Source organism: Pseudophryne corroboree, chromosome 4 (assembly GCF_028390025.1).
Source record: "Pseudophryne corroboree isolate aPseCor3 chromosome 4, aPseCor3.hap2, whole genome shotgun sequence".
Taxonomy (NCBI): domain Eukaryota; kingdom Metazoa; phylum Chordata; class Amphibia; order Anura; family Myobatrachidae; genus Pseudophryne; species Pseudophryne corroboree.
The window spans coordinates 452,486,902-452,508,996 of NC_086447.1; the positions used below are offsets into that span (position 1 = coordinate 452,486,902).

The window sequence follows — 22,095 nt, forward strand, 5'->3', positions numbered from 1 at the left end:
TATGAATCTTGCCCTTGGATTTACAAAATCCTTTCCTCGTACTGCCCGTCTCCTCTGGGCACAGTTTCTCTAACTGAGGTCTGGAGGAGGGGCATAGAGGGAGGAGCCAGTGCACACCCATACCTAAAGTTCTTTTTACTGCCCATGTCTCCTGTGGAGCCCGTCTATTCCCCATGGTCCTTACGGAGTCCCCAGCATCCTCTATGGACTACGAGAAAAAGATTTACCGGTAGGTTTAAAATCTTATTTTTCGAGATGCTGAGATCGGGCGCATCGGACAGATAATTGTAGCGTGTATTCCCAGCATAAGGCTGAAGACTGAAGTCATTATGCAGTCAGGCAGGTGGACATGTTCAATTTCAAGGGGTTTAGAGCTTTTTCTCTAGAGAGGCTCTTTGAGGAAAATAGATGTGGACATTTAAGCACCCTAGATACAACCCTGTAGATAAACCATCTGCATTACAGAAGTATCAGCCAATCGGCTCCTAACTGCCATTTTTCAAACACTGCATGTAAGGGTAGGTCCACACATAGTGGCCAAGCGGGACCTGCATGGCCGGAAGGAGACTGCACATGGGCACCTATGCAGACGCCCACACATGTACGGCAGTCCCGCCAGATCCGACCGCAGCGGCGGGATTTCAATGTGAACCTACATTTCAATGTATGTGTTCACACAGTGCGGCTGTGTGTCACTGGCCGGATCCTGTTCTGTAGCATCCCGCAGAACAGGATCCGTGTGTACACAAAACACCCCTCCTGGCCAAGTGGGTCGCGTTCAGCGGGACCCGCTTGGCCGCAATGTGTGGCTCTAGCCTAACATGGCAGTTAGGAGCTTGTACTTTATCTACAAGGATTAGTAAATAGACCCCTTTGGGGTCTATGTACTAAGCCTCAGGTGGAGATAAAGTACCAGCCGATCGGCTCCTAACTGTCATGACACAGGCTGGGTTTGAATAATGACAGGAGGGGATTGGCTGGTACTTTATCTCCGGTCATTTTATCTCCACCTGAGGCTTGGTAAATAGACCCCTTTATCTCAAATTCTACAATGCTAGAGCTTTTCTATTAATTCAAAACTTTATTTACTCTTGGTAAGGAAATTGCAGATTTTTTGCAGATAAATCTGTGGTTGTCCATGTTTATAATCTCTTGGATGTAGTGAGAGCCTTTAAATCTATGTACTGAACTGTGCTCCTTGCATAGGGTCTTCAGTGACTATTAGGAGATGGTTTGGCCTACTTCAAAACAGTATTTCGTTATGGATCATTGACATACGCCAAGGTAGCTCAGCAATACCGCTCACAGTGAGAATTTATTGACAGTCAGAGGCCAGTTACAAGCCTATTTCTCATACGTCCTAGAGCAGGCATGTCCATACTGCGGCCCTCCAGCTGTTGGGAAACTACATATCCCAGCATGCCCTGACAGAGTTTTGCTGTCAGAGAATGCTAAAGCTGTGTCAGGGCATGCTGGGATGTGTAGTTTCTCAACAGCTGGAGGGCTGCAGTTTGGACATGCCTGTCCAAGATGATGCTGGGGACACTTCAAGAACCATGGGGTATAGACGGGATCCGCAGGAGACATGGGCACTTTAAGACTTTGAAGGGGTGTGAACTGGCTCCTCCCTCTATGCCCCTCCTCCAGACGCCAGTTTTAGAATTGTGCCCAGGGAGACTGGTCACACACAGGGGAGCTCTACTGAGTTCTCTGAAAAGACTTAGTTAGGTTTTTTATTTTCAGGGAGGACTGCTGGCAATGGTCTCCCTGCATCGTGGGACTTAGGGGAGAGAAGTCAGACCTACTTCTAATGAGTTTAAAGGCTCTGCTTCTTGGCTACAGGACACCATTAGCTCCTGAGGGTTTGGAACACTAGGTACGCCTAGGGGTTCACTCCCAGAGCCGGCCGTCACCCCCCTTGCAGAGCCAGAAGACAGGTGAGTAGAAGATGATAGACTTCAGTGACGTCTCTCTGAGGTACCGCACAGCAATCGCGCTGTGCGCCATGCTCCCACTCGCACAGCTGCACTACAGGGTGCAGGGGGGGTGCCCTGGGCAGCATAAAATCCTCATTTTCAGGCTGGCAAAAGTGGAATATAGTGCCTGGGCACAAAATCCGAACCCCCGCCAGTATATTATATTAAAAAAATAGCGGGCTGAAGCGCGCCATTCAGGGGGCGGGGCTTAGCTCTCACCAGCGCCATTTTATCTTCACAGAAGCTGCAGAGACCCTGGTCCTTTCCTCAAAACACTGCTGTACAAGTAACAGGGTGCAAAACGGGGGGATGGCACATAATATGGTGCAAATATAAAAGCGCTACTGGTCTGGGGCTTTATATTAAGGTTTCAGATCTGGGATTGAGCGCTGGGTTGTGAGCTGGCAAACTCCCTCTGTGTTTCTCTGACAGGCTTTACTGTGGGTCTGTCCCCTATTTGCCCAGTTTGTCTGTGGGTGTCGGTACACGTGTGTCGGTATGTCTGAGGCTGAGTGCTCTTCCCAGGTGGAGACTGTGTTAGGGACGGAAACGGCTGTGGGAGTGACCCTGTCGGCACCGCCGACTCCTGATTGGGTAAATGTGTTGAATGCTAATGTGGCTCTTATTAATAAGAGATTGGATAAATCTGAATCTCAGAACCAGTGGAGGATGTGTTATTACAGGTCCAGACCCCCTCGGGGTCACATAAACGTTCATTTGCTCAGTTGGCAGACACAGATACTGACACGGACACTGACTCCAGTGTCGACTATAGTGATGCCAGATTAGACCCAAAATTGGCAAAGAACATTCAGTACATGATTGTGGCAATAAAAGACGTGTTGCATATCACTGTGGACCCTGCTGTTCCTGATACTAGGGTCTGTATGTATAAGGGAAAGAAACCTGAGGTAATATTTCCGCCCTCTCATGAACTGAATACCTTTTTTGAAAATATGTGGGAAAATCCTGACAAAAAGTTTCTTATTCCCAAAAGGATTCAGATGACGTATCCGTTCCCCTCTGGGGATAGAGAAAAGTGTAAGTCATCCCCCGTGGTGGACAAGGCCCTATTACGGTTGTCTAAAAAGGTTGCTTTACCGTCTCCTGACACGGCAGCCCTTAAGGATCCTGCGGATCGTAGACAGGAAAATACGTTAAAATCCATTTACGTCGCCACAGGTACACTGCTCAGACCAACCATTGCATCGGCGTGGGTGAGTAGTGCTATTGAAAAATGGGCAGATAACTTGTCATCTGATATAGATACCCTAGATAGGGATAGCATCCTGTTAACGCTGGGTTATATTAGGGACGCTGCGGCCTACCGAAAACAGGCGGCGAGAGAGATTGGCATTTTGGGATCAAAAGCCAGTGCCATGGCAATCTCAGCTAGACGAGCATTGTGGATTCATCAATGGAATGCTGATACTGACTCTAAGAAAGCTATGGAGTCGCTCCCATATAAAGGTAGTGTCTTGTTTGGTGATGGTCTCACTGAGTTGGTATCTACGGCTACCGCGGCTAAGTCGTCATTTTTGCTTTATGTTCCTCCACAGCAAAAGAAAGCCCATTTTCAGATGCAGTCCTTTCGGCCAAATAAATACAAAAAGGCCGGGGTTATTCCTTCCTCGCTAATAGAGGAAGAGGAAAAGGTAAAAGATCTCCGGCCGTCGCAGGTTCCTAGGAGCAGAAGTCCTCCCCGGCTTCTGCCAAATCCACCGCATGACGCTGGGGCTCCTCTGCGGGAGTCCGCACCGGTGGGGGCACGTCTCAAGCTCTTCAGTCAAATCTGGGCTCGTTCGGACCTGGACCCATGGGTTTTAGAAATAGTGTCCCAGGTGTACAAACTGGAGTTTCAAGACGTTCCCCCTTCACCGATTCTTCAAATCGGCCTTACCAGCTTCTCTTCCGGACAGGAAGGTTGTATGCGATGCAATACAAAAGTTGTGTCTAAATCAGGTCATTATCAGGGTTCCCCCGTCTCAACAGGGAGAAGGCTTTTATTCCAGCCTGTTTGTGGTCCCGAAGCCGGACGGTTCGGTCAGACCAATTCTGAACCTAAAGTTCCTCAACCTTTACCTAAGAAAACTCAAATTCAAGATGGAATCTCTCCGAGCAGTGATCTCCAGTCTGGAGGAAGGGAATTTCATGGTGTCAGTCGACATAAAGGATGCCTACTTACACATCCCCATATATCCTCCGCATCAGGCTTACCTGAGGTTTGCTATGCAGGATTGTCATTACCAATTTCAGACATTGCCGTTTGGTCTGTCCACGGCTCCGAGGATTTTCACCAAGGTAATGGCGGAAATGATGGTTCTCCTTCGCAGGCAAGGAGTCACAATTATCCCTTACTTGGACGATCTCCTGATAAAGGCGAGATCCAAAGACAAGTTGGTGCAGAACATTACGCTATCCCTGACAGTTCTACAACATCATGGTTGGATCCTAAACTTGCCAAAGTCACAATTGAATCTGACAAAATGGCTGTCGTTCTTGGGAATGATTCTGGACACAGAATTACAGAGTGTTTCTTCCAGAAGAAAAGGCACTGGAAATCCAGAGTTTGGTTAAACAGATTCTGTAACCGGCGAGAGTATCGATCCATCAATGCACTCGTTTGCTGTGAAAAATGGTGGCGGCCTACGAGGCCATTCAATTTGGCAGGTTCCATGCCAGAGTGTTTCAGTGGGACCTGTTGGACAAGTGGTCCGGATCCCATTTGCACATGCACCGGAAAATAATCCTGTCCTCCAGGACCAGAATCTCACTCCTGTGGTGGCTGCCCAGCTCTCACCTCCTGGAGGGACGCAGGTTCGGGATCCAGGACTGGATCCTAGTGACCACGGATGCGAGTCTCCGGGGCTGTGGAGCAGTCACACAGGGGGAAAACTTCCAGGGAAGATGGTCAAGCCAGGAAGTTTGTCTACACATAAAAGTTCTAGAGTTAAGAGCCATTTACAATGGTCTTCAAGCGGAACGCCTCCTTCGAAACCTGCCCTTACTAATCCAGTCGGACAATATAACAGCAGTAGCGCACATAAACCGCCAGGGTGGAACAAAGAGCAGAGTGGCAATGGCAGAGGCTACAAAAGTTCTCCGCTGGGCGGAAAGACATACAAGCGCTCTGTCAGCAATCTTCATTCTAGGAGTGGACAACTGGGATGCGGACTTCCTCAGCAGACACGATCTCCATCCAGGAGAGTGCGGGCTGCATCAAGAGGTCTTTGCAGAAGTGACAAGTCTTTGGGGAATTCCTCAAATAGACATGATGGCGTCTCGCCTCAACAAGAAACTTCAGAGATATTGTTCCAGGTCGATGGACCCTCAAGCAATAGCTGTGGACGCGCTAGTGACACCATGGGTGTTTCAGTCGGTGTATGTGTTCCCTCCGCTTCCACTCATACCAAAGGTGCTAAAGATCATAAGAAGAACAAGGGTTCAGGCGATCCTCATTGTTCCGGACTGGCCAAGGAGGGCTTGGTATCCAGATCTTCAGGAATTACTCATAGGAGATCCCTGGCCTCTTCCTCTACGAAAGGATCTGTTTGACGGCTTGGCGGTTGAACGCCGAATTCTAGCCCGAAAGGGTATTCAACATGAAGTCATTCCCACACTTCTTCAGGCTAGAAAAGTAGTAACGGCAAAACATTATCACCGTATTTGGAGAAAATATGTGTCTTGGTGTGAATCCAATTCAGCTAGGGCGTTTTCTCCATTTCCTACAAGCAGGTGTGGATGCGGGCCTAAAGTTAGGCTCCATAAAAGTACAAATTTCGGCATTATCGATATTTCTTTCAAAAAGAATTGGCCTCCCTTCCAGAAGTTCAGACTTTCGTGAAAGGCGTTTTGCACATCCAACCTCCTTTTGTGCCCCCAGTGGCACCATGGGATCTTAATGTGGTGTTGCAGTTCCTGCAATCTTATTGGTTTGAACCATTACAGAAGGTGGAGTTGAAGTTTCTCACTTGGAAAGTGGTCATGTTATTGGCCTTAGCATCCGCAAGGCAGGTGTCTGAGTTAGCGGCTTTGTCTCACAAGAGTCCTTATTTAATCTTCCATGATAGAGCAGAGTTGAGGACTCGTCAACAATTTCTGCCGAAGGCGGTTTCATCGTTCCACATGAACCAGCCTATTGTGGTGCCTGTGGCTACTGACGTCTTTGCTGAGTCAAAATCTCTCGATGTGGTCAGGGCTTTAAAGATTTATGTCACCAGGACGGCTCCACTTAGGAAAACAGAAGCTTTATTTGTTCTGTATGCTTCCAACAAAATTGGAAATCCTGCTTCCAAGCAGACTATTGCGCGCTGGATCTGTCATACGATTCAGCAGGCTCATTCTACGGCTGGATTGCCGTTACCGAAATCAGTGAAGGCCCATTCTACCAGAAAGGTGGTCTCATCCTGGGCGGCTGCCCGGGGGGTCTCGGCATTACAATTCTGCCGAGCAGCTACTTGGTCGGGTTCAAACACTTTTGCAAAATTTTACAAGTTTGATACCCTGGCTGATGAGGACCTCATGTTTGGTCAATCGGTGCTGCAGAGTCATCCGCACTCTCCCGCCCGTTCTAGAGCTTTGGTATAAACCCCATGGTTCTTGAAGTGTCCCCAGCATCCTCTAGGACGTATGAGAAAATAGGATTTTAATACCTACCGGTAAATCCTTTTCTTTTAGTCCGTAGAGGATGCTGGGCGCCCGTCCCAGTGCGTACTGTATCTTCAGTTATTAATTCTTAGTATTGGTTATGGTTACACACAGGTTGTGTTTCTGTTATAGTCAGCCTGTTGCTGACATTGTTCATGCCGTTGACTGGACTTCTGTTAAATGCCATGTTGTACGGCGTGTTTGTGGTGTGAGCTGGTATGTATCTCACCATAGTTTAACAATAAATCCTTTTCCTCGAAATGTCCGTCTCCCTGGGCACAGTTCCTATAACTGGAGTCTGGAGGAGGGGCATAGAGGGAGGAGCCAGTTCACACCCCTTCAAAGTCTTAAAGTGCCCGTGTCTCCTGCGGATCCCGCCTATACCCCATGGTTCTTGAAGTGTCCCCAGCATCCTCTATGGACTAAGAGAAAAGGATTTACCGGTAGGTATTAAAATCCTATTTTAGTCTCTGAAGTTGTCCTATTCATTATTAGGTTGCTGGTGCACGTCAGCTGAGCACGTTATGGGTGGTGCTGCATGGACCCTCACTGGAACAGAGCTGCACGTTGGCCTCCATACCTTCGCAAACTTTTACATGTTTAAACTTTTTGAATCCAAGGACACTGCTTTTGGCCATAAAGTTCTGCATGTAACAACTGTTGAGCATACCCTCCCATAGGAGTAGTTTCCCCAAAAATGGATGAAAAAATAATAAAATAGGGTATTTGTACTTTAACGTAAAATGTGTTTCTCTGAATCCATTTGGTGGACACTGTGATCCTTCCCCAAACTCTAGTATTTTCTTGGTCTGCTTGTTTGATTTGTGTAATGGTTTCTTTAGCTCTTCTCCTGCTCTTTGTTAGTAATAAACTTAACTCTTTCCAGTGGAGAAGCCAGAGACCAACCAGTGAGTCTGTAATGTACTTGTGCCCTGCTCCAGCATTGGCGCTTTTCTGGACTTCATTCTTTTTATTTTCTATAATCTGCTTTCTCATACTGCTTGTTCTTTGTTGTGTTTTTTTTTTTCTCCATTTTTAGTTGAGTGCAGAATATGAGAAGAGCCAGAGACAATTGAAACAACTTATTAGCAAGCTGAAGGAAATGCAGTCTATGGTAAAGTAGTACTATAAGTTTTCTATAAATATGATTCAACTTCATTGATCACAATTTTTTCAGTTTTATCTGACCAAAACTATTTTTAAAGGTGAAGACGACTCTGGCATATAATTCCCACTATCCAATTATGATTCACTTGGTTCCCCTGATATTCCAGCTCTTGCAGGGCGTTGAATTTGTTAATTCCGTAAATAAGGAGTTTGGCTGCTTCACTCAAAGATAGTGGCATGAATGGTGGGGAACATGCTTGAGTGTTGTGGTTTCCATGCACTATCTGTTTTTAATAACTAGCTAACCTTTTGAAAGATTACAATGGTAATGCCACTCAAAAAGCTGAAGTGAGTTTACCGAATTATGCTTCTTGTACTGGGTACCGCAAATTACTAATATTTTTCACTTCACAGCAATAGTCCATTTAGGTAGAAGTCCTGAGACAGATGTTTGTTTTTCTCTCCTCTATTGTAGAATACCAGCTTGCAAAATGAAAATCAGTGTTTAAAAAAGAATATTTCTGCTCTTATAAAAACTGCAAGGGTAGAAATTACACGTAAAGAAGAAGAGATCAACAGATTGAATCAGAGGTAATGATGATCAATGTTACATGGCTTATTTGGGTATTGGTTCAGTATGCATGTAAGGGCAGAGAAGCCTACATTTTGAAACACTGCCAATACTAATTATGATTTTATATTTTTTTTAAATAAGTATTTTTAAGTTTTTTGTTTAATATAAATTGATATATTTAAACCAATTCCAAGAATACTGTGTATCTCCTATATTTTGCCATAGTAATATATGTAATTATTTTTTTTTTTAGACTATACAGGGACTACTTTTAGAATGGTTTTACCTTCAATGCATCATTACAAACCTAATTTTAAGACTGCTTAAATGTTGTTAGGACTGTAAATCGTAGAGAAAATAATTAAGACTATTTTGTGTTTATTTATTTTTTATGCAGATTGTTTACTCCTGGAAATACTCGCAATGTTAAGTCTGTCCCAGTGCTGTTACAGAGTGTGAATAAAACAAAATTAAAAGAAGATACAGCCTCGAAGATTACGAGAGATGAGGACTGTATAAGAAAGGAAGTAGATTCGTCTAAAGACGTATCATTAAACTTAACTCCAATAAATAATTCAGAAAAGGTGAAGGCTTGTGTGGAAAACACTTCTTCATTGTCTACAGCAATAACCCAGTATGTTAAGCAGTGCAAGGAAAGTGCTCCATGTCCTTTACAAAAGCAGAGTTTTGCACTGAATACAGAAACAGATAAGAAAAATAGAAAAGAAATGGATTCTGTGGGCCAGATTAAAGATTCAGAACAAAGGCAGAGAAAGGAAGGGCATAGGTCTAGCATAAGCAGTTCAACAAGTGAAAATTCTGTAGTAAAAGAAAAGACGAGGCCAATTTCAAAATGTGGTAAAAGAGAAGGCTATCAGAGTAAAAATTCAAAGTTGGATGTCTGGTCTGATACAGAAAGTCGTAAAACCAATTCAAGTTCTCATGATAAATCGAGTGCAACAAAAGACAAAGTGGAGCTGAGAGAACCACTTCATTCAAAAGAAAAACCTATAACAGTATATGAAAAATCATCATCCAGTAAAGATGCAAAAGTGCATGGAAGAGAAACAAACCTAGAACACAGACGCCGGGCAGCTGAAAAGGATAATGAGCCACGAAGGTCAAATAGAAAACATTTTTCAAATGTAGAGGATGAGAGTTACCAAAAGGCCTTATTTGAAAAGAATGGTGGCAGAAGCAGCAACGATGCTCGAAGGAGAGAAAAACTGGCTTCAGAGTACACTGAAGCCAAACGTGGAAACAAAGATTCAAAATCAAGCAAGACTGACCATAACACATCCTCAACAAACGGTAAACATAACCATGAGAAAAAAAGTGACAAATCTGACTTAAAAAGAAGAGGACATGAAAATAAAAGATCTAGAGAGGAGCACAATAGAAATAAACATGACCAGAAGCATAGAGGACTCCAGAAGGGAGATACGGAGGTTTGTGAGTCTTCAAGTAAAGATCAATGCGAAGAACAGTTTCATAAAACGGATATGCACTCAATGAACTGTGAAAAAGATTTACTTGGCCAGAAAGAAGACCACTTTCAGAAAGACTTGAAGTTGTCATTTATGGAGACTCTTAGTCTGACCCTTTCTCCTGCTAAAAAGAAATCTGACACAGACCCAACGACCTCCACTGTCTCCAACATAGAATGTGGTGTCGTAGAGGAAGACTTAACTACAGACTTATCTTTTCAAGTGTGTGTGAGCATTGAGAACATTACAAATGCTCAAAAAACTTTAAATAGCCCTAAACAGATGGATTCTAAGCACCAAGAACGAGTGTCATGGGAGTTGCCAACCAAAACTGTGACTTTAGATGATACTAAATTAGTATGTCTATCTGAACCAGTTGCAGATAATATGGAGTGTCTGCAGGAAGAACCACCAACTTCTACACATGATGATAACATTGCAGCACTGGCTAACATGACACTAGAAGATAGCCACGTTGTCGCCACTGAACTGGATGCAGTGAGCTCTGAAGAAATGGTCAGTGTGGTAGATGGATCCGTTTTTATTGATCTTGAATCCTTTATAGAAATTGACAAGTGTAGTGGTAGTGAAAGTCCGAATTCAGAAAATCTTAATGTTTCTCTGCCCACTGAACACGCCCAAGAAGGTGGCGCCTTAGATCAAGCTTGTGAAGATGTTGACAAGACAAGCAACTTGAAACCAAATATAACCGAAACCACAAAAGGTATATTTGAATCACCAAATACTGATGTTGTAAATTTAAGCACAAAAGGAGTTGATTGTAATCTGTGTTTCCATGATGAAGGCTCTGTTATGAGTATTGACTTAAATTTCGTAAAACTTATACCAAATGTCATCAGCCCACTGAAAAGCCCAGTCCAGTCTTTAGTGCATCAACAAACGACTGAACACACAGCCAAAGCTTCAGTAGTGAGCATTTTATTTAAAGGTACTGATAGTTTTGTAGTTTAATTTAGCTGTAGTTTTGCATGCATGCATGATTTTAGAATTTTTTTAATTCTGCATGTGTTTGGGGAGGGTTTTGCCTCTACTGTAATGTGTTGCTTTTATAACCTGCAAAAATATCAGTTCTATTTCCAAGTGTTACATTTATTTTGTTGCAATCTATGTAATTCTGATTTCTCATACTTCCTAGAGGATGCTGGGGTCACATCAAGAACCATGGGGTATAGACGGGATCCGCAGGAGACATGGGCACTTTAAGACTTTCAAAGGGTGTGACCTGGCTCCTCCCTCTATGCCCCTCCTCCAGACTCCAGTTTAGAATATGTGCCCAGTGAGACTGGATGCACTCTGAGGAGCTCTACTGAGTTTCTCTGAAAAGACTTATGTTAGGTTTTTTATTTTCAGGGAGAACTGTTGGCAACAGTCTCCATCCTTCGTGGGACTTAGGGGAGAGAAGTCAGACCTACTTCTGTGAGTTTCAAGGCTCTGCTTCTTTGGCTACAGGACACCATTAGCTCCTGAGGGTTTGATCACTAGGTACGCCTAGGGGCTCATTCCCAGAGCCGGCCGTCACCCCCCTTGCAGAGCATATATACCTCAATATCAGACTGGCAACAGGGGACTGTCCTAACCCCCGCCAGCATAAAGATTTTTAATAAAAATAGCGGGACTGAAGCACGCCATTATGGGGGCGGGGCTTAGCCCTCACAGCTCACACAGCCAGCGCCATTTTCTCTTGTAGAGACGCTGGCTGGTCCTTCCTCACACTGCTGAAACTATCAGGGTGCAAAACGGGGGGGGGGGGGGGGGGGGGGGCACAGTAAAATTGGTGCAATATATGTTAATATAAAAGCGCTGCAGGTTTGGGGCATGCTATAGTGTTCAGAACTGTTGATTAAGCGCTGGGTTATGAGCTGGTAGTTCAGAACTGTTGATTAAGCGCTGGGTTATGAGCTGGTAAAATCTATGTGTGTGTCTCTGACATGTTTTGGTACACATATGTCAGCATGTCTGAGCCGGAGTGCTTCCCACAAACGGCTGTGGGAGTGACCCTGTCGGCACCGCCGACTCCTGGTGGTACTTGGTACATGTGTGTCAACATGTAGGTGGATGAATGTTTTTCTCAAGAGAAAACTATATTAGGGACACAGACGTGTGTGGGTAGCCCTGTTGGCACCACCAATATATGACTGGGTAAAAAATTGGATGTTAATGTGATGTATATCAGAGAGGGCTGTGTGTGTGTGTGTGTGTGTGTGTGTGTGTGTGTATGTATGTATGTGTATATATATATATATATATATATGTGTGTGTGTGTGTGTGTGTGTGTATGTATATATGTATATATATATATATATATATATATATATATATGTATATTAGGTTGCATGAATAGGTGTCACAGACGTAGAAATATCTATGGAGGATGTCTTGTTCATAGCTATGTTTCCCTCAGACCCCTTGGGGTGGCAAACTTGTTATTTTGTCCAGTTACTACTCCTGATACCGACACAGATGCTAATTCATGTGTCGACCATGTTTCCTGAAAAGGAGCATTCAGTACATGATTAGTGCATAATAAGGACGTATTAACGTCACTGTGGACCCTGCTGTTCCGAACAAAGGGGTCTATGTGTGTATATATTTGTATGTATGTATGTGTATATGTATGTGTATATATATATGTGTGTGTGTGTGTGTGTGTATATATATATGTATGTGTGTGTATATATATATATATATATATATATATATATATATATATATATATATATATATATATATATATACACATATATATATATATAATATATGTATGTAGTGTCCACACTCAGGTGAGAAAACGGGATGCTACAGATGCACGAACTGTACCACTTGCCGGAGCATGACAAGTGGAGATTACTTTCATCATCCGCACACTGGTGCTAAAATATTTATCCGCCACAGACTGAGCTGTACCTCTGACTTTGTTGTCTACACTTTGACATGCCCTTGTTCTTTAGTATGTGTGGGCAAAACAATCCGCCCTTTTCGCGAAAGGATGGCAAATCATCGACTGTCAGAGGATCCTTAATCAGTGCCAATTCGGATAAACCGGTGGCCAGACATTTCTATGAGGCACGTCACTCTCTTGCTGCATTGAAGAGGATGGTGATTGACAGAGTAGCACCACTGAGAAGAGGCGGAGACCGTGCTAAGCTCCTGTTGAAGCGTGAGGCGGCTTGGATACACCGCCTAGATACCATAAGACCCCGTGGCCTTAATGATGTAATTCACTATAGCATTTTCCTGGAATGAACTATGGTCCTCATTTTAATAATAATAAATTTTTCTCTTTCATCCACTAGGGGACACTGGAGTCCTATACAGTAGGGGTGTGAAGCCTTGAACCGGAGGTGGGGCACAATCTTAAATTAGCATTGTCTGCACAGCCGGCTCCTCCCCCTTCACATCCCTCCTCCCTCAGTTTGAAAAATTGTGCTGGAGGCACAATACGTGGAGCACTTGAGCTCCTGACTAAAAATCTAAAAGGGGCTGCGTAATCCTAATAAAGGGGGGACAAAGCTACCTGACTTCAGAGAGACAAAGATCCCTATTGAAGGGACCTGCATCTCTCCACAGGAGATCCTCAAAGATCAACTAATAGTGAGTACTGGTACAAGCTTAGGCTAGGGACTTCCAGTTAGTAAAGATATACAGGTTGAGTCTCCCTTATCCAAAATGCTTGGGACCAGAGGTATTTTGGATATCGGATTTTTCCGTATTTTGGAATAATTGCATACCATAATGAGAGATCATGGTGATGGGAACTAAATCTAAGCACAGAATGCATTTATGTTACATATACACCTTATACACACAGCCTGAAGGTCATTTTAGCCAATATTTTTTTATAACTTTGTGCATTAAACAAAGTGTGTCTACATTCACACAATACATTTATGTTTCATATACACCTTATACACACAGCCTGAAGGTCATTTAATACAATATTTTTAATTTTGTGTATTAAACAAAGTTTGTGTACATTGAGCCATCAGAAAACAAAGGTTTCAATATCTCACTCTCACACAGAAAAGTCCGTATTTCGGAATATTCCGTATTTCGGAATATTTGGATATGGGATACTCAACCTGTATATATATTTTTTTTTTCTCTTTCCCTCTCTCTAAAACCTTTACTGAGAATACTGTTTAAAACTCCCTTTTATACAGCTAATCAGGGAGGAAGGGCAGAGCGACGGTGGCGGCGCGTGGGAGACTTAGTGCGGCGCGGGACTCAGCCTGTCTTCCCTGTAAGAAGGGGGGGACGGCGGAAGCGGCGCGCTGCACAGCACAAGAGTTTAGAGCAGAGCGGAGAACAGGCGCCGCTACGGGAGACGGAACCGTCGCGCGCACCAGCCGGCGGCCCCAGGGCGAGCTGCAACTACAGTGACCCACGGGCGGAGAGGAGCACAAGCGCCGCTGCGGAAGACGGGTCCGGAGCGCGCTGTATAGCGGCAGAAGGGGAGATCAATGTTAATAACAGTGCGGCAGGTCACAGCATATGAACTTACATAGTGGGGGCCATGTTTATTCGTTTTGGCGCCAGGATGAGGTGAGGGATGGGTCCTCCCCCTCCCCCACCAGTAGTGTACATAGGACAAAGTTTATTCATAAAAGAAATAACTCCCCCTGCTGCACGGCCTGGATAGTACATGCATTAAGATAGTAGAGAGAGTTAGGCAACAGCTCCCTCTGCTGGTGTAATGTATATAGACAATATACGAGGATCTCCTGAAAAGTAATCAAACTTTACAAATTATATTTCTCTGACGTCCTAGTGGATGCTGGGAACTCCGTAAGGACCATGGGGAATAGCGGCTCTGCAGGAGTCTGGGCACAACTAAAAGAAAGCTTTTAGACTACCTGGTGTGCACTGGCTCCTCCCACTATGACCCTCCTCCAAGCCTCAGTTAGATTTTTGTGCCCGGCCGAGCTGGATGCACACTAGGGGCTCTCCTGAGCTCTTAGAAAGAAAGTATAATTTAGGTTTGTTATTTTACAGTGAGACCTGCTGGCAACAGGCTCACTGCAACGAGGGACTAAGGGGAGAAGAAGCGAACCTACCTGCTTGCAGCTAGCTTGGGCTTCTTAGGCTACTGGACACCATTAGCTCCAGAGGGATCGACCGCATGGAACTGGCCTTGGTGTTCGGTCCCGGAGCCGCACCGCCGTCCCCCTTACATAGCCAGAAGTAAGAAGAAGTCCGGAAAATCGGCGGCATGAAGACTTCTGTCTTCACCAAGGTAGCGCACTGCAGCTGTGCGCCATTGCTCCTCATACACACTTCACACTCCGGTCACTGAGGGTGCAGGGCGCTGGGGGGGGGGGGGGGGGAGGTGGGGGGGGGGGCCTCTGAGCAGCAATAAACACACCTTGGCTGGCAAAACAATCACAATATATAGCCCCAGAGGCTATGTATGTGATAATTACCCCTGCCAGAATCCTTAAAAAAGCGGGAGAAAAGTCCGCGAAAAAGGGGCGGAGCTATCTCCCTCAGCACACTGGCGCCATTTCTCCCTCACAGTTCCGCTGGAAGGAAGCTCCCTGGCTCTCCCCTGCAGTCTACACTACAGAAAAGGGTAAAAAAGAGACTGGAGGCACTAAATTTAGGCGCAGTAAATATTATAGCAGCTATAAGGGACATAATTCAGTTAGTCCCTGCATTATATAGCGCTCTGGTGTGTGCTGGCATACTCTCTCTCTGTCTCCCCAAAGGGCTTCTGTGGGGTCCTGTCCTCTGTTAGAGCATTCCCGGTGTGTGTGCGGTGTGTCGGTACGGCTGTGTCGACATGTTTGATGAGGAAAATTATGTGGAGGCGGAGCAGATGCCTATAGAAGTGATGTCACCCCCTGCGGGGCAGACACCTGAATGGATGGTTTTATGGAAGGAATTACGTGCAAGTGTCGACTCCTTACACAAAAAATTTGACGACATGCCAAATGCGGGACAGCCGGCTTCTCAGCTCGTGCCTGCCCAGGTGTCTCAATGGCCATCAGGGGCTCTAAAACGCCCGCTACCTCAGATGGCAGACGCAGATGTCGACACGGATACTGATACCAGTGTCGACGACGATGAGTCAAATCTAATGTCCACTAGGGCCATTCGTTGCATGATTGAGGCAATGAAGGAGGTATTACACATTTCGGATATAAACCCAAGTACCACTAAAAAGGGTATTATGTTTGGGGAGAAAAAACTACCCATAGTTTTTCCCCCATCTGAAGAATTAAATGAAGTGTGTGAAGAAGCGTGGGCTTTCCCCGATTAAAAGATTGGTAATCCCTAAAAATTACTAATGGCGTTCCCTTTCCCGCCAGAGGATAGGGCACGTTGGGAAACACCTCCTAGGGTGGATAAAGCACTCACACGTTTGTCTAAAAAGGTGGCACTTCCGTCTCCGGATACGGCCGCCCTAAAGGAGCCTGCGGATAGAAAGCAGGAGGCGATCCTGAAGTCTGTATATACACACTCAGGCATTATACTTAGACCAGCTATTGCGTCAGCATGGATGTGCAGTGCTGCCGCTGCATGGTCAGATTCCCTGTCAGAAAATATTGACACCCTAGACAGGGACACTATTCTCCTAACCATAGAGCTTATAAAAGACTCAAGGGGGGTACTCACGGGAGAGATGTGTGCTGAGCGATCTTAACACAGACCGCTCAGCACACATCTCTCACCCCGCTCAGCACAGCGCGATGTGCTGCGCGAGGGGGAAAGCCGACGGGGGGCCGCTCACTTCACACAACGGTGAAGTGAGCGACCCGCTAGATTGAGCCTGCATGCAGGCTCAATCTAGCACCGGCGATGCGCGGGGCGCGAATCGCTATCGCTGGGGGGCATACACACGGCAGATCCGTGCTTAAAATCTAAGCAATCTAGCAAGATTGCTTAGATTTTAAGCACGGATCTCTCCGTGTGTACCCCCCTTTAGTCTTATACATGAGAGATGCACAGAGGGAGATCTGCCGGCTGGCATCTAAAATAAGTGCATTGTCCATTTCTGCTAGGAGAGGCTTATGGACTCTGCAGTGGACAGGGGATGCAGATTCCAAAAGGCACATGGAAGTTTTGCCTTATAAGGGTGAGGAGTTATTCGGGGATGGTCTCTCAGACCTAGTTTCCACAGCGACAGCTGGGAAATCAGCATTTTTTCCCCAGGTTCCCTCACAGCCTAAAAAAGCGCCGTTTTATCAAGTACAGTCCTTTCGGACCCAGAGAAACAGGCGAGGAAAAGGCGGGTCCTTTCTGTCCAGAGGCAGAGGTAGGGGAAAAAGGCTGCAACAAACAGCAGGTTCCCAGGAGCAAAAGTCCTCCCCCGCTTCTTCCAAGTCCGCCGCATGACGGTGGGGCTCCACAGGCGGAGCCAGGTACGGTGGGGGGCCGCCTCAAAAATTTCAGCGATCAGTGGGCTCGCTCACAGGTGGATCCCTGGATCTTGCAAGTAGTATCTCAGGGGTACAAACTGGAATTCGAGGCGTCTCCCCCCCCCCCCCCCCCCCGCCGTTTCCTCAAATCTGCCTTGCCAACGACTCCCTCAGGCAGGGAGTCTGTGCTAGAGGCAATTCACAAGCTGTATTCCCAGCAGGTGATAGTCAAGGTGCCCCTACTTCAACAAGGACGGGGTTACTATTCCACACTGTTTGTGGTACCGAAACCGGACGGTACGGTGAGACCCATTTTAAATTTGAAATCCTTGAACACATACATAAAAAAGTTCAAGTTCAAGATGGAATCGCTCAGGGCGGTTATTGCAAGCCTGGACGAGGGGGATTACATGGTATCCCTGGACATCAAGGATGCTTACCTGCATGTCCCCATTTATCATCCTCACCAGGAGTACCTCAGATTTGCGGTACAAAATTGCCATTACCAATTCCAGACGCTGCCGTTTGGACTGTCCACGGCACCGAGGGTGTTTACCAAGGTAATGGCGGAAATGATGATACTCCTTCGAAAAAAGGGAGTTTTAATTATCCCGTACTTGGACGATCTCCTAATAAAGGCAAGATCCAGGGAGCAGTTGTTGGTAGGAGTAGCACTATCTCAGGAGGTGCTACACCAGCACGGTTGGATTCTGAATATTCCAAAGTCACAGCTGGTTCCGACGACACGTCTACTGTTCCTGGGAATGATTTTGGACACAGTCCAGAAAAAAGTGTTTCTCCCGGAGGAGAAAGCCCAGGAGCTGTCATCTCTAGTCAGAGACCTCCTGAAACCAAAACAGGTGTCGGTGCATCACTGCACGCGAGTCCTGGGAAAGATGGTGGCTTCTTACGAAGCAATTCCTTTCGGCAGGTTCCATGCCAGAATCTTTCAGTGGGACCTGTTGGACCAATGGTCCGGATCGCATCTTCAGATGCATCGGCTAATAACCATGTCTCCAAGAACCAGGGTGTCTCTGTTGTGGTGGCTGCAGAGTGCTCATCTCCTAGAGGGCCGCAGATTCGGCATACAGGACTGGGTCCTGGTGACCACGGATGCCAGCCTTCGAGGCTGGGGGGCAGTCACACAGGGAAGAAACTTCCAAGGACTATGGTCGAGTCAGGAGACTTCCTTGCACATAAATATTCTAGAACTAAGGGCCATTTACAATGCCCTAAGTCAGGCAAAACCCCTGCTTCTACACCAGCCGGTACTGATCCAGTCAGACAACATCACGGCGGTCGCCCATGTAAACCGACAGGGCGGCACAAGAAGCAGGACGGCAATGGCAGAAGCCACAAGGATTCTCCGATGGGCGGAAAATCACGTGCTAGCACTGTCAGCAGTGTTCATTCCGGGAGTGGACAACTGGGAAGCAGACTTCCTCAGCAGGCACGACCTCCACCCGGGAGAATGGGGACTTCATCCAGAAGTCTTCACACTGATTGTAAATCGTTGGGAACGGCCACAGGTGGACATGATGGCGTCCCGCCTAAACAAAAAACTGGAGAGATATTGCACCAGGTCAAGGGACCCTCAGGCGATAGCGGTGGACGCTCTAGTGACACCGTGGGTGTACCAGTCAGTTTATGTGTTCCCTCCTCTGCCTCTCATACCAAAGGTACTGAGAATAATAAGAAAACGAGGAGTAAGGACAATACTCGTGGTTCCGGATTGGCCAAGAAGAGCTTGGTACCCGGAACTTCAAGAGATGATCTCAGAGGACCCATGGCCTCTGCCGCTCAGACAGGACCTGCTGCAGCAGGGGCCCTGTCTGTTCCAAGACTTACCGCGGCTGCGTTTGACGGCATGGCGGTTGAACGCCGGATCCTAAAGGAAAAGGGCATTCCGGAGGATGTCATTCCTACGCTGATTAAAGCCAGGAAAGATGTAACGGTAAAACATTATCACCGCATATGGCGGAAATATGTTGCTTGGTGTGAGGCCAATAAGGCCCCAACAGAGGAATTTCAGCTGGGTCGATTTCTGCACTTCCTACAGGCAGGAGTGACTATGGGCCTAAAATTTGGCTCCATTAAGGTACAGATATCGGCTCTGTCGATTTTTTTTTTTTCCAAAAAGAACTAGCTTCACTACCTGAAGTTCAGACATTTGTAAAAGGAGTGCTGCATATTCAGCCCCCCTTTGTGCCTCCAGTGGCACCCTGGGATCTCAACGTGGTGTTGAATTTCCTAAAATCACATTGGTTTGAGCCACTAAAGACCGTGGATCTAAAATATCTCACGTGGAAAGTGGTCATGTTATTGGCCTTGGCTTCGGCCAGGCGTGTATCAGAATTGGCGGCTTTGTCATTTAAAAGTCCTTATCTGATTTTCCATATGGATAGGGCAGAATTGAGGACTCGTCCCCAGTTTCTCCCTAAGGTGGTATCTGCTTTTCACTTGAACCAACCTATTGTAGTGCCTGCGGCTACTAGCGACTTGGAGGATTCCAAGCTACTGGACGTAGTCAGGGCCTTGAAAATTTATGTTTCCAGGACGGCTGGAGTCAGGAAAACTGACTCGCTATTTATCCTGTATGCACCCAACAAACTGGGTGCTCCTGCTTCTAAGCAGGCTATTGCTCGCTGGATTTGTAGCACAATTCAGCTGGCGCATTCTGCGGCTGGACTGCCGCATTTTAAATCGGTAAAAGCCCATTCTACAAGGAAGGTGGGCTCATCTTGGGCGGCTGCCCGAGGGGTCTCGGCTTTACAACTTTGCCGAGCTGCTACTTGGTCAGGGGCAAACACGTTTGCAAAATTCTACAAATTTGATACCCTGGCTGAGGAGGACCTTGAGTTCTCTCATTCGGTGCTGCAGAGTCATCCGCACTCTCCCGCCCGTTTGGGAGCTTTGGTATAATCCCCATGGTCCTTATGGAGTTCCCAGCATCCACTTAGGACGTTAGAGAAAATAAGAATTTACTCACCGGTAATTCTATTTCTCGTAGTCCGTAGTGGATGCTGGGCGCCCGTCCCAAGTGCGGATTGTCTGCAATACTTGTACATAGTTGTTGTTCACAAAAGGGTTATTGTTATGAGCCATCTGTTGAGAGGCTCAGTTAAATTTCATACTGTTAACTGGATATGGTATCACGAGTTGTACGGTGTGATTGGTGTGGCTGGTAAGAGTCTTACCCGGGATTCAAAATCCTTCCTTATTGTGTCAGCTCTTCCGGGCACAGTATCCTAACTGAGGTTTGGAGGAGGGTCATAGTGGGAGGAGCCAGTGCACACCAGGTAGTCTAAAAGCTTTCTTTTAGTTGTGCCCAGACTCCTGCGGAGCCGCTATTCCCCATGGTCCTTACGGAGTTCCCAGCATCCACTACGGACTACGAGAAATAGAATTACCGGTGAGTAAATTCTTATTTTTCAAGGGACGTCTGTTTCAAAGATCCCGGAGAAAATACACGGAAGCAAGCCAACTCTAACATCGTAGCTGATTTACAGTTGGGGTGTGAGGGTTGAGAGTCGGCTGGTGTTTTATTTTTTATTTTAAGTTTTTGACCTGTTCCTTTTATAAAGAAAAAGGGGACAGGTAATTCCAGCCGGATCCAATACCTTTGCTTCCGTCATCTCCCAGTCTTTCTCTTCCTAGTTTAAAGGGTGAAAGCGCTGCGTAATACCCTGGTAAGGGGTTTTAAAAAAGAAAAACAACATGTCTAAGGCTACCAAGACCTCAAAGACCTGCTATGTTTGTACGAAAATGTAACAAGAAAAGCACGCGGGTTGGCAGCTCCGGGGTGTGCGACTCCTGCTTAGACAAGGACGCTCCACCTGGGAGCAGTGCTCTGCCTAAGGCTTGGGAAGACAACCTTGCTAATAGAATCTCCAAGGAAATGGCAGAATCCCGCAAGCAGCAATCAGAATGGGCTGCGGGATTCTCAAAGACAATGGAGGAATTTCTCATTAAGTTAACACCGCACGCACACGCTGAGACGAGTGTGCGCAGGGCTGTTAAAAGAACTCTTCCTATTATACCAGAAACTGAGGAGGAAGAGGGTTTTCTTCTGGATATGGAAGAAGGTGAGTTAATTGAACCTAACCTAGACGCCGATTTTCCTGAAGAAGACTCGGCGATCTCTGGTCTGGATTCCTTTATTGACACGGTTAAGGACATCCTAAGCTTTAAGGAAGAGGAAGTCCGGGAGCCGGAGGATTTCGATTTGTTTGAATCCCAGAAGCCGCGTTCAGCAGCGTTCCCCATTCCTAAATCCCTCCAGTCTCAGATGGAGGAGGCTTGGAAACAACCTGACAAACGTTTTCAATTTCCGAAACGTTTTCAGGTAACTTACCCCCTACCTAAGGGTGTAATGGACAAGTGGGAAAATCCGCCGGTAGTGGATGCTTCACTAGGAAGATTGTCAAAGAAGACAATCTTGCCAATTCCTAACGTAACTACTTTAAAGGATGCGTCCGACCGTAAAGTTGACACGGCGTTAAAATCAATGTTTGTAGCAGCAGGTGCAGCGCAGAGACCTGCGATCATCTGTGCTTGGGTCAACAAAGCCATGGGTGCATGGTCCGGCCGTATTGTACAAGCTATTGAGGAGGAAAATAGCTTAGAAGAGATTACACAGCTGGCGGAACACATTCGAGAATCTGCTTCATACTTGTGTCAAGCTTCTAAGGATATTAGCAGAATAGCATCGCGCATATCTGCATCAGCCATAACGGCTAGAAGGATTTTATGGCTCAGAGAATGGCAAGGTGACTCTGACACCAAGAAGGCGGTAGAATCCATTCCCTTTGGGGGTGAAATGCTGTTCGGACCAGAGTTGGACAAGTGGATTTCGCAGGCTACAGCGGGGAAGTCCACTTTTCTGCCAACTCCTTATACGAGAACCGCTCCACAAACTAGGAGAG

At 46.2% G+C, this 22,095-nt stretch overlaps 1 protein-coding gene across 4 annotated transcripts in view; it reads left to right on the forward strand.

The window, feature by feature from the left end:
* The window catches only part of CASP8AP2 (caspase 8 associated protein 2), a 158,859-nt gene that overhangs the window by 77,572 nt on the left and 59,192 nt on the right, over positions 1-22,095 (forward strand). For 3 of the 4 annotated variants that reach the window (XM_063916987.1, XM_063916986.1, XM_063916988.1), the window contains exons 5-7: positions 7,663-7,737; positions 8,206-8,321; positions 8,702-10,740. In XM_063916987.1, the coding sequence (XP_063773057.1) occupies positions 7,663-7,737; positions 8,206-8,321; positions 8,702-10,740 (2,230 nt within the window). The remainder of the gene's footprint in view (positions 1-7,662; positions 7,738-8,205; positions 8,322-8,701; positions 10,741-22,095) is intronic. The other variant, XM_063916989.1, reaches the window with a different exon arrangement.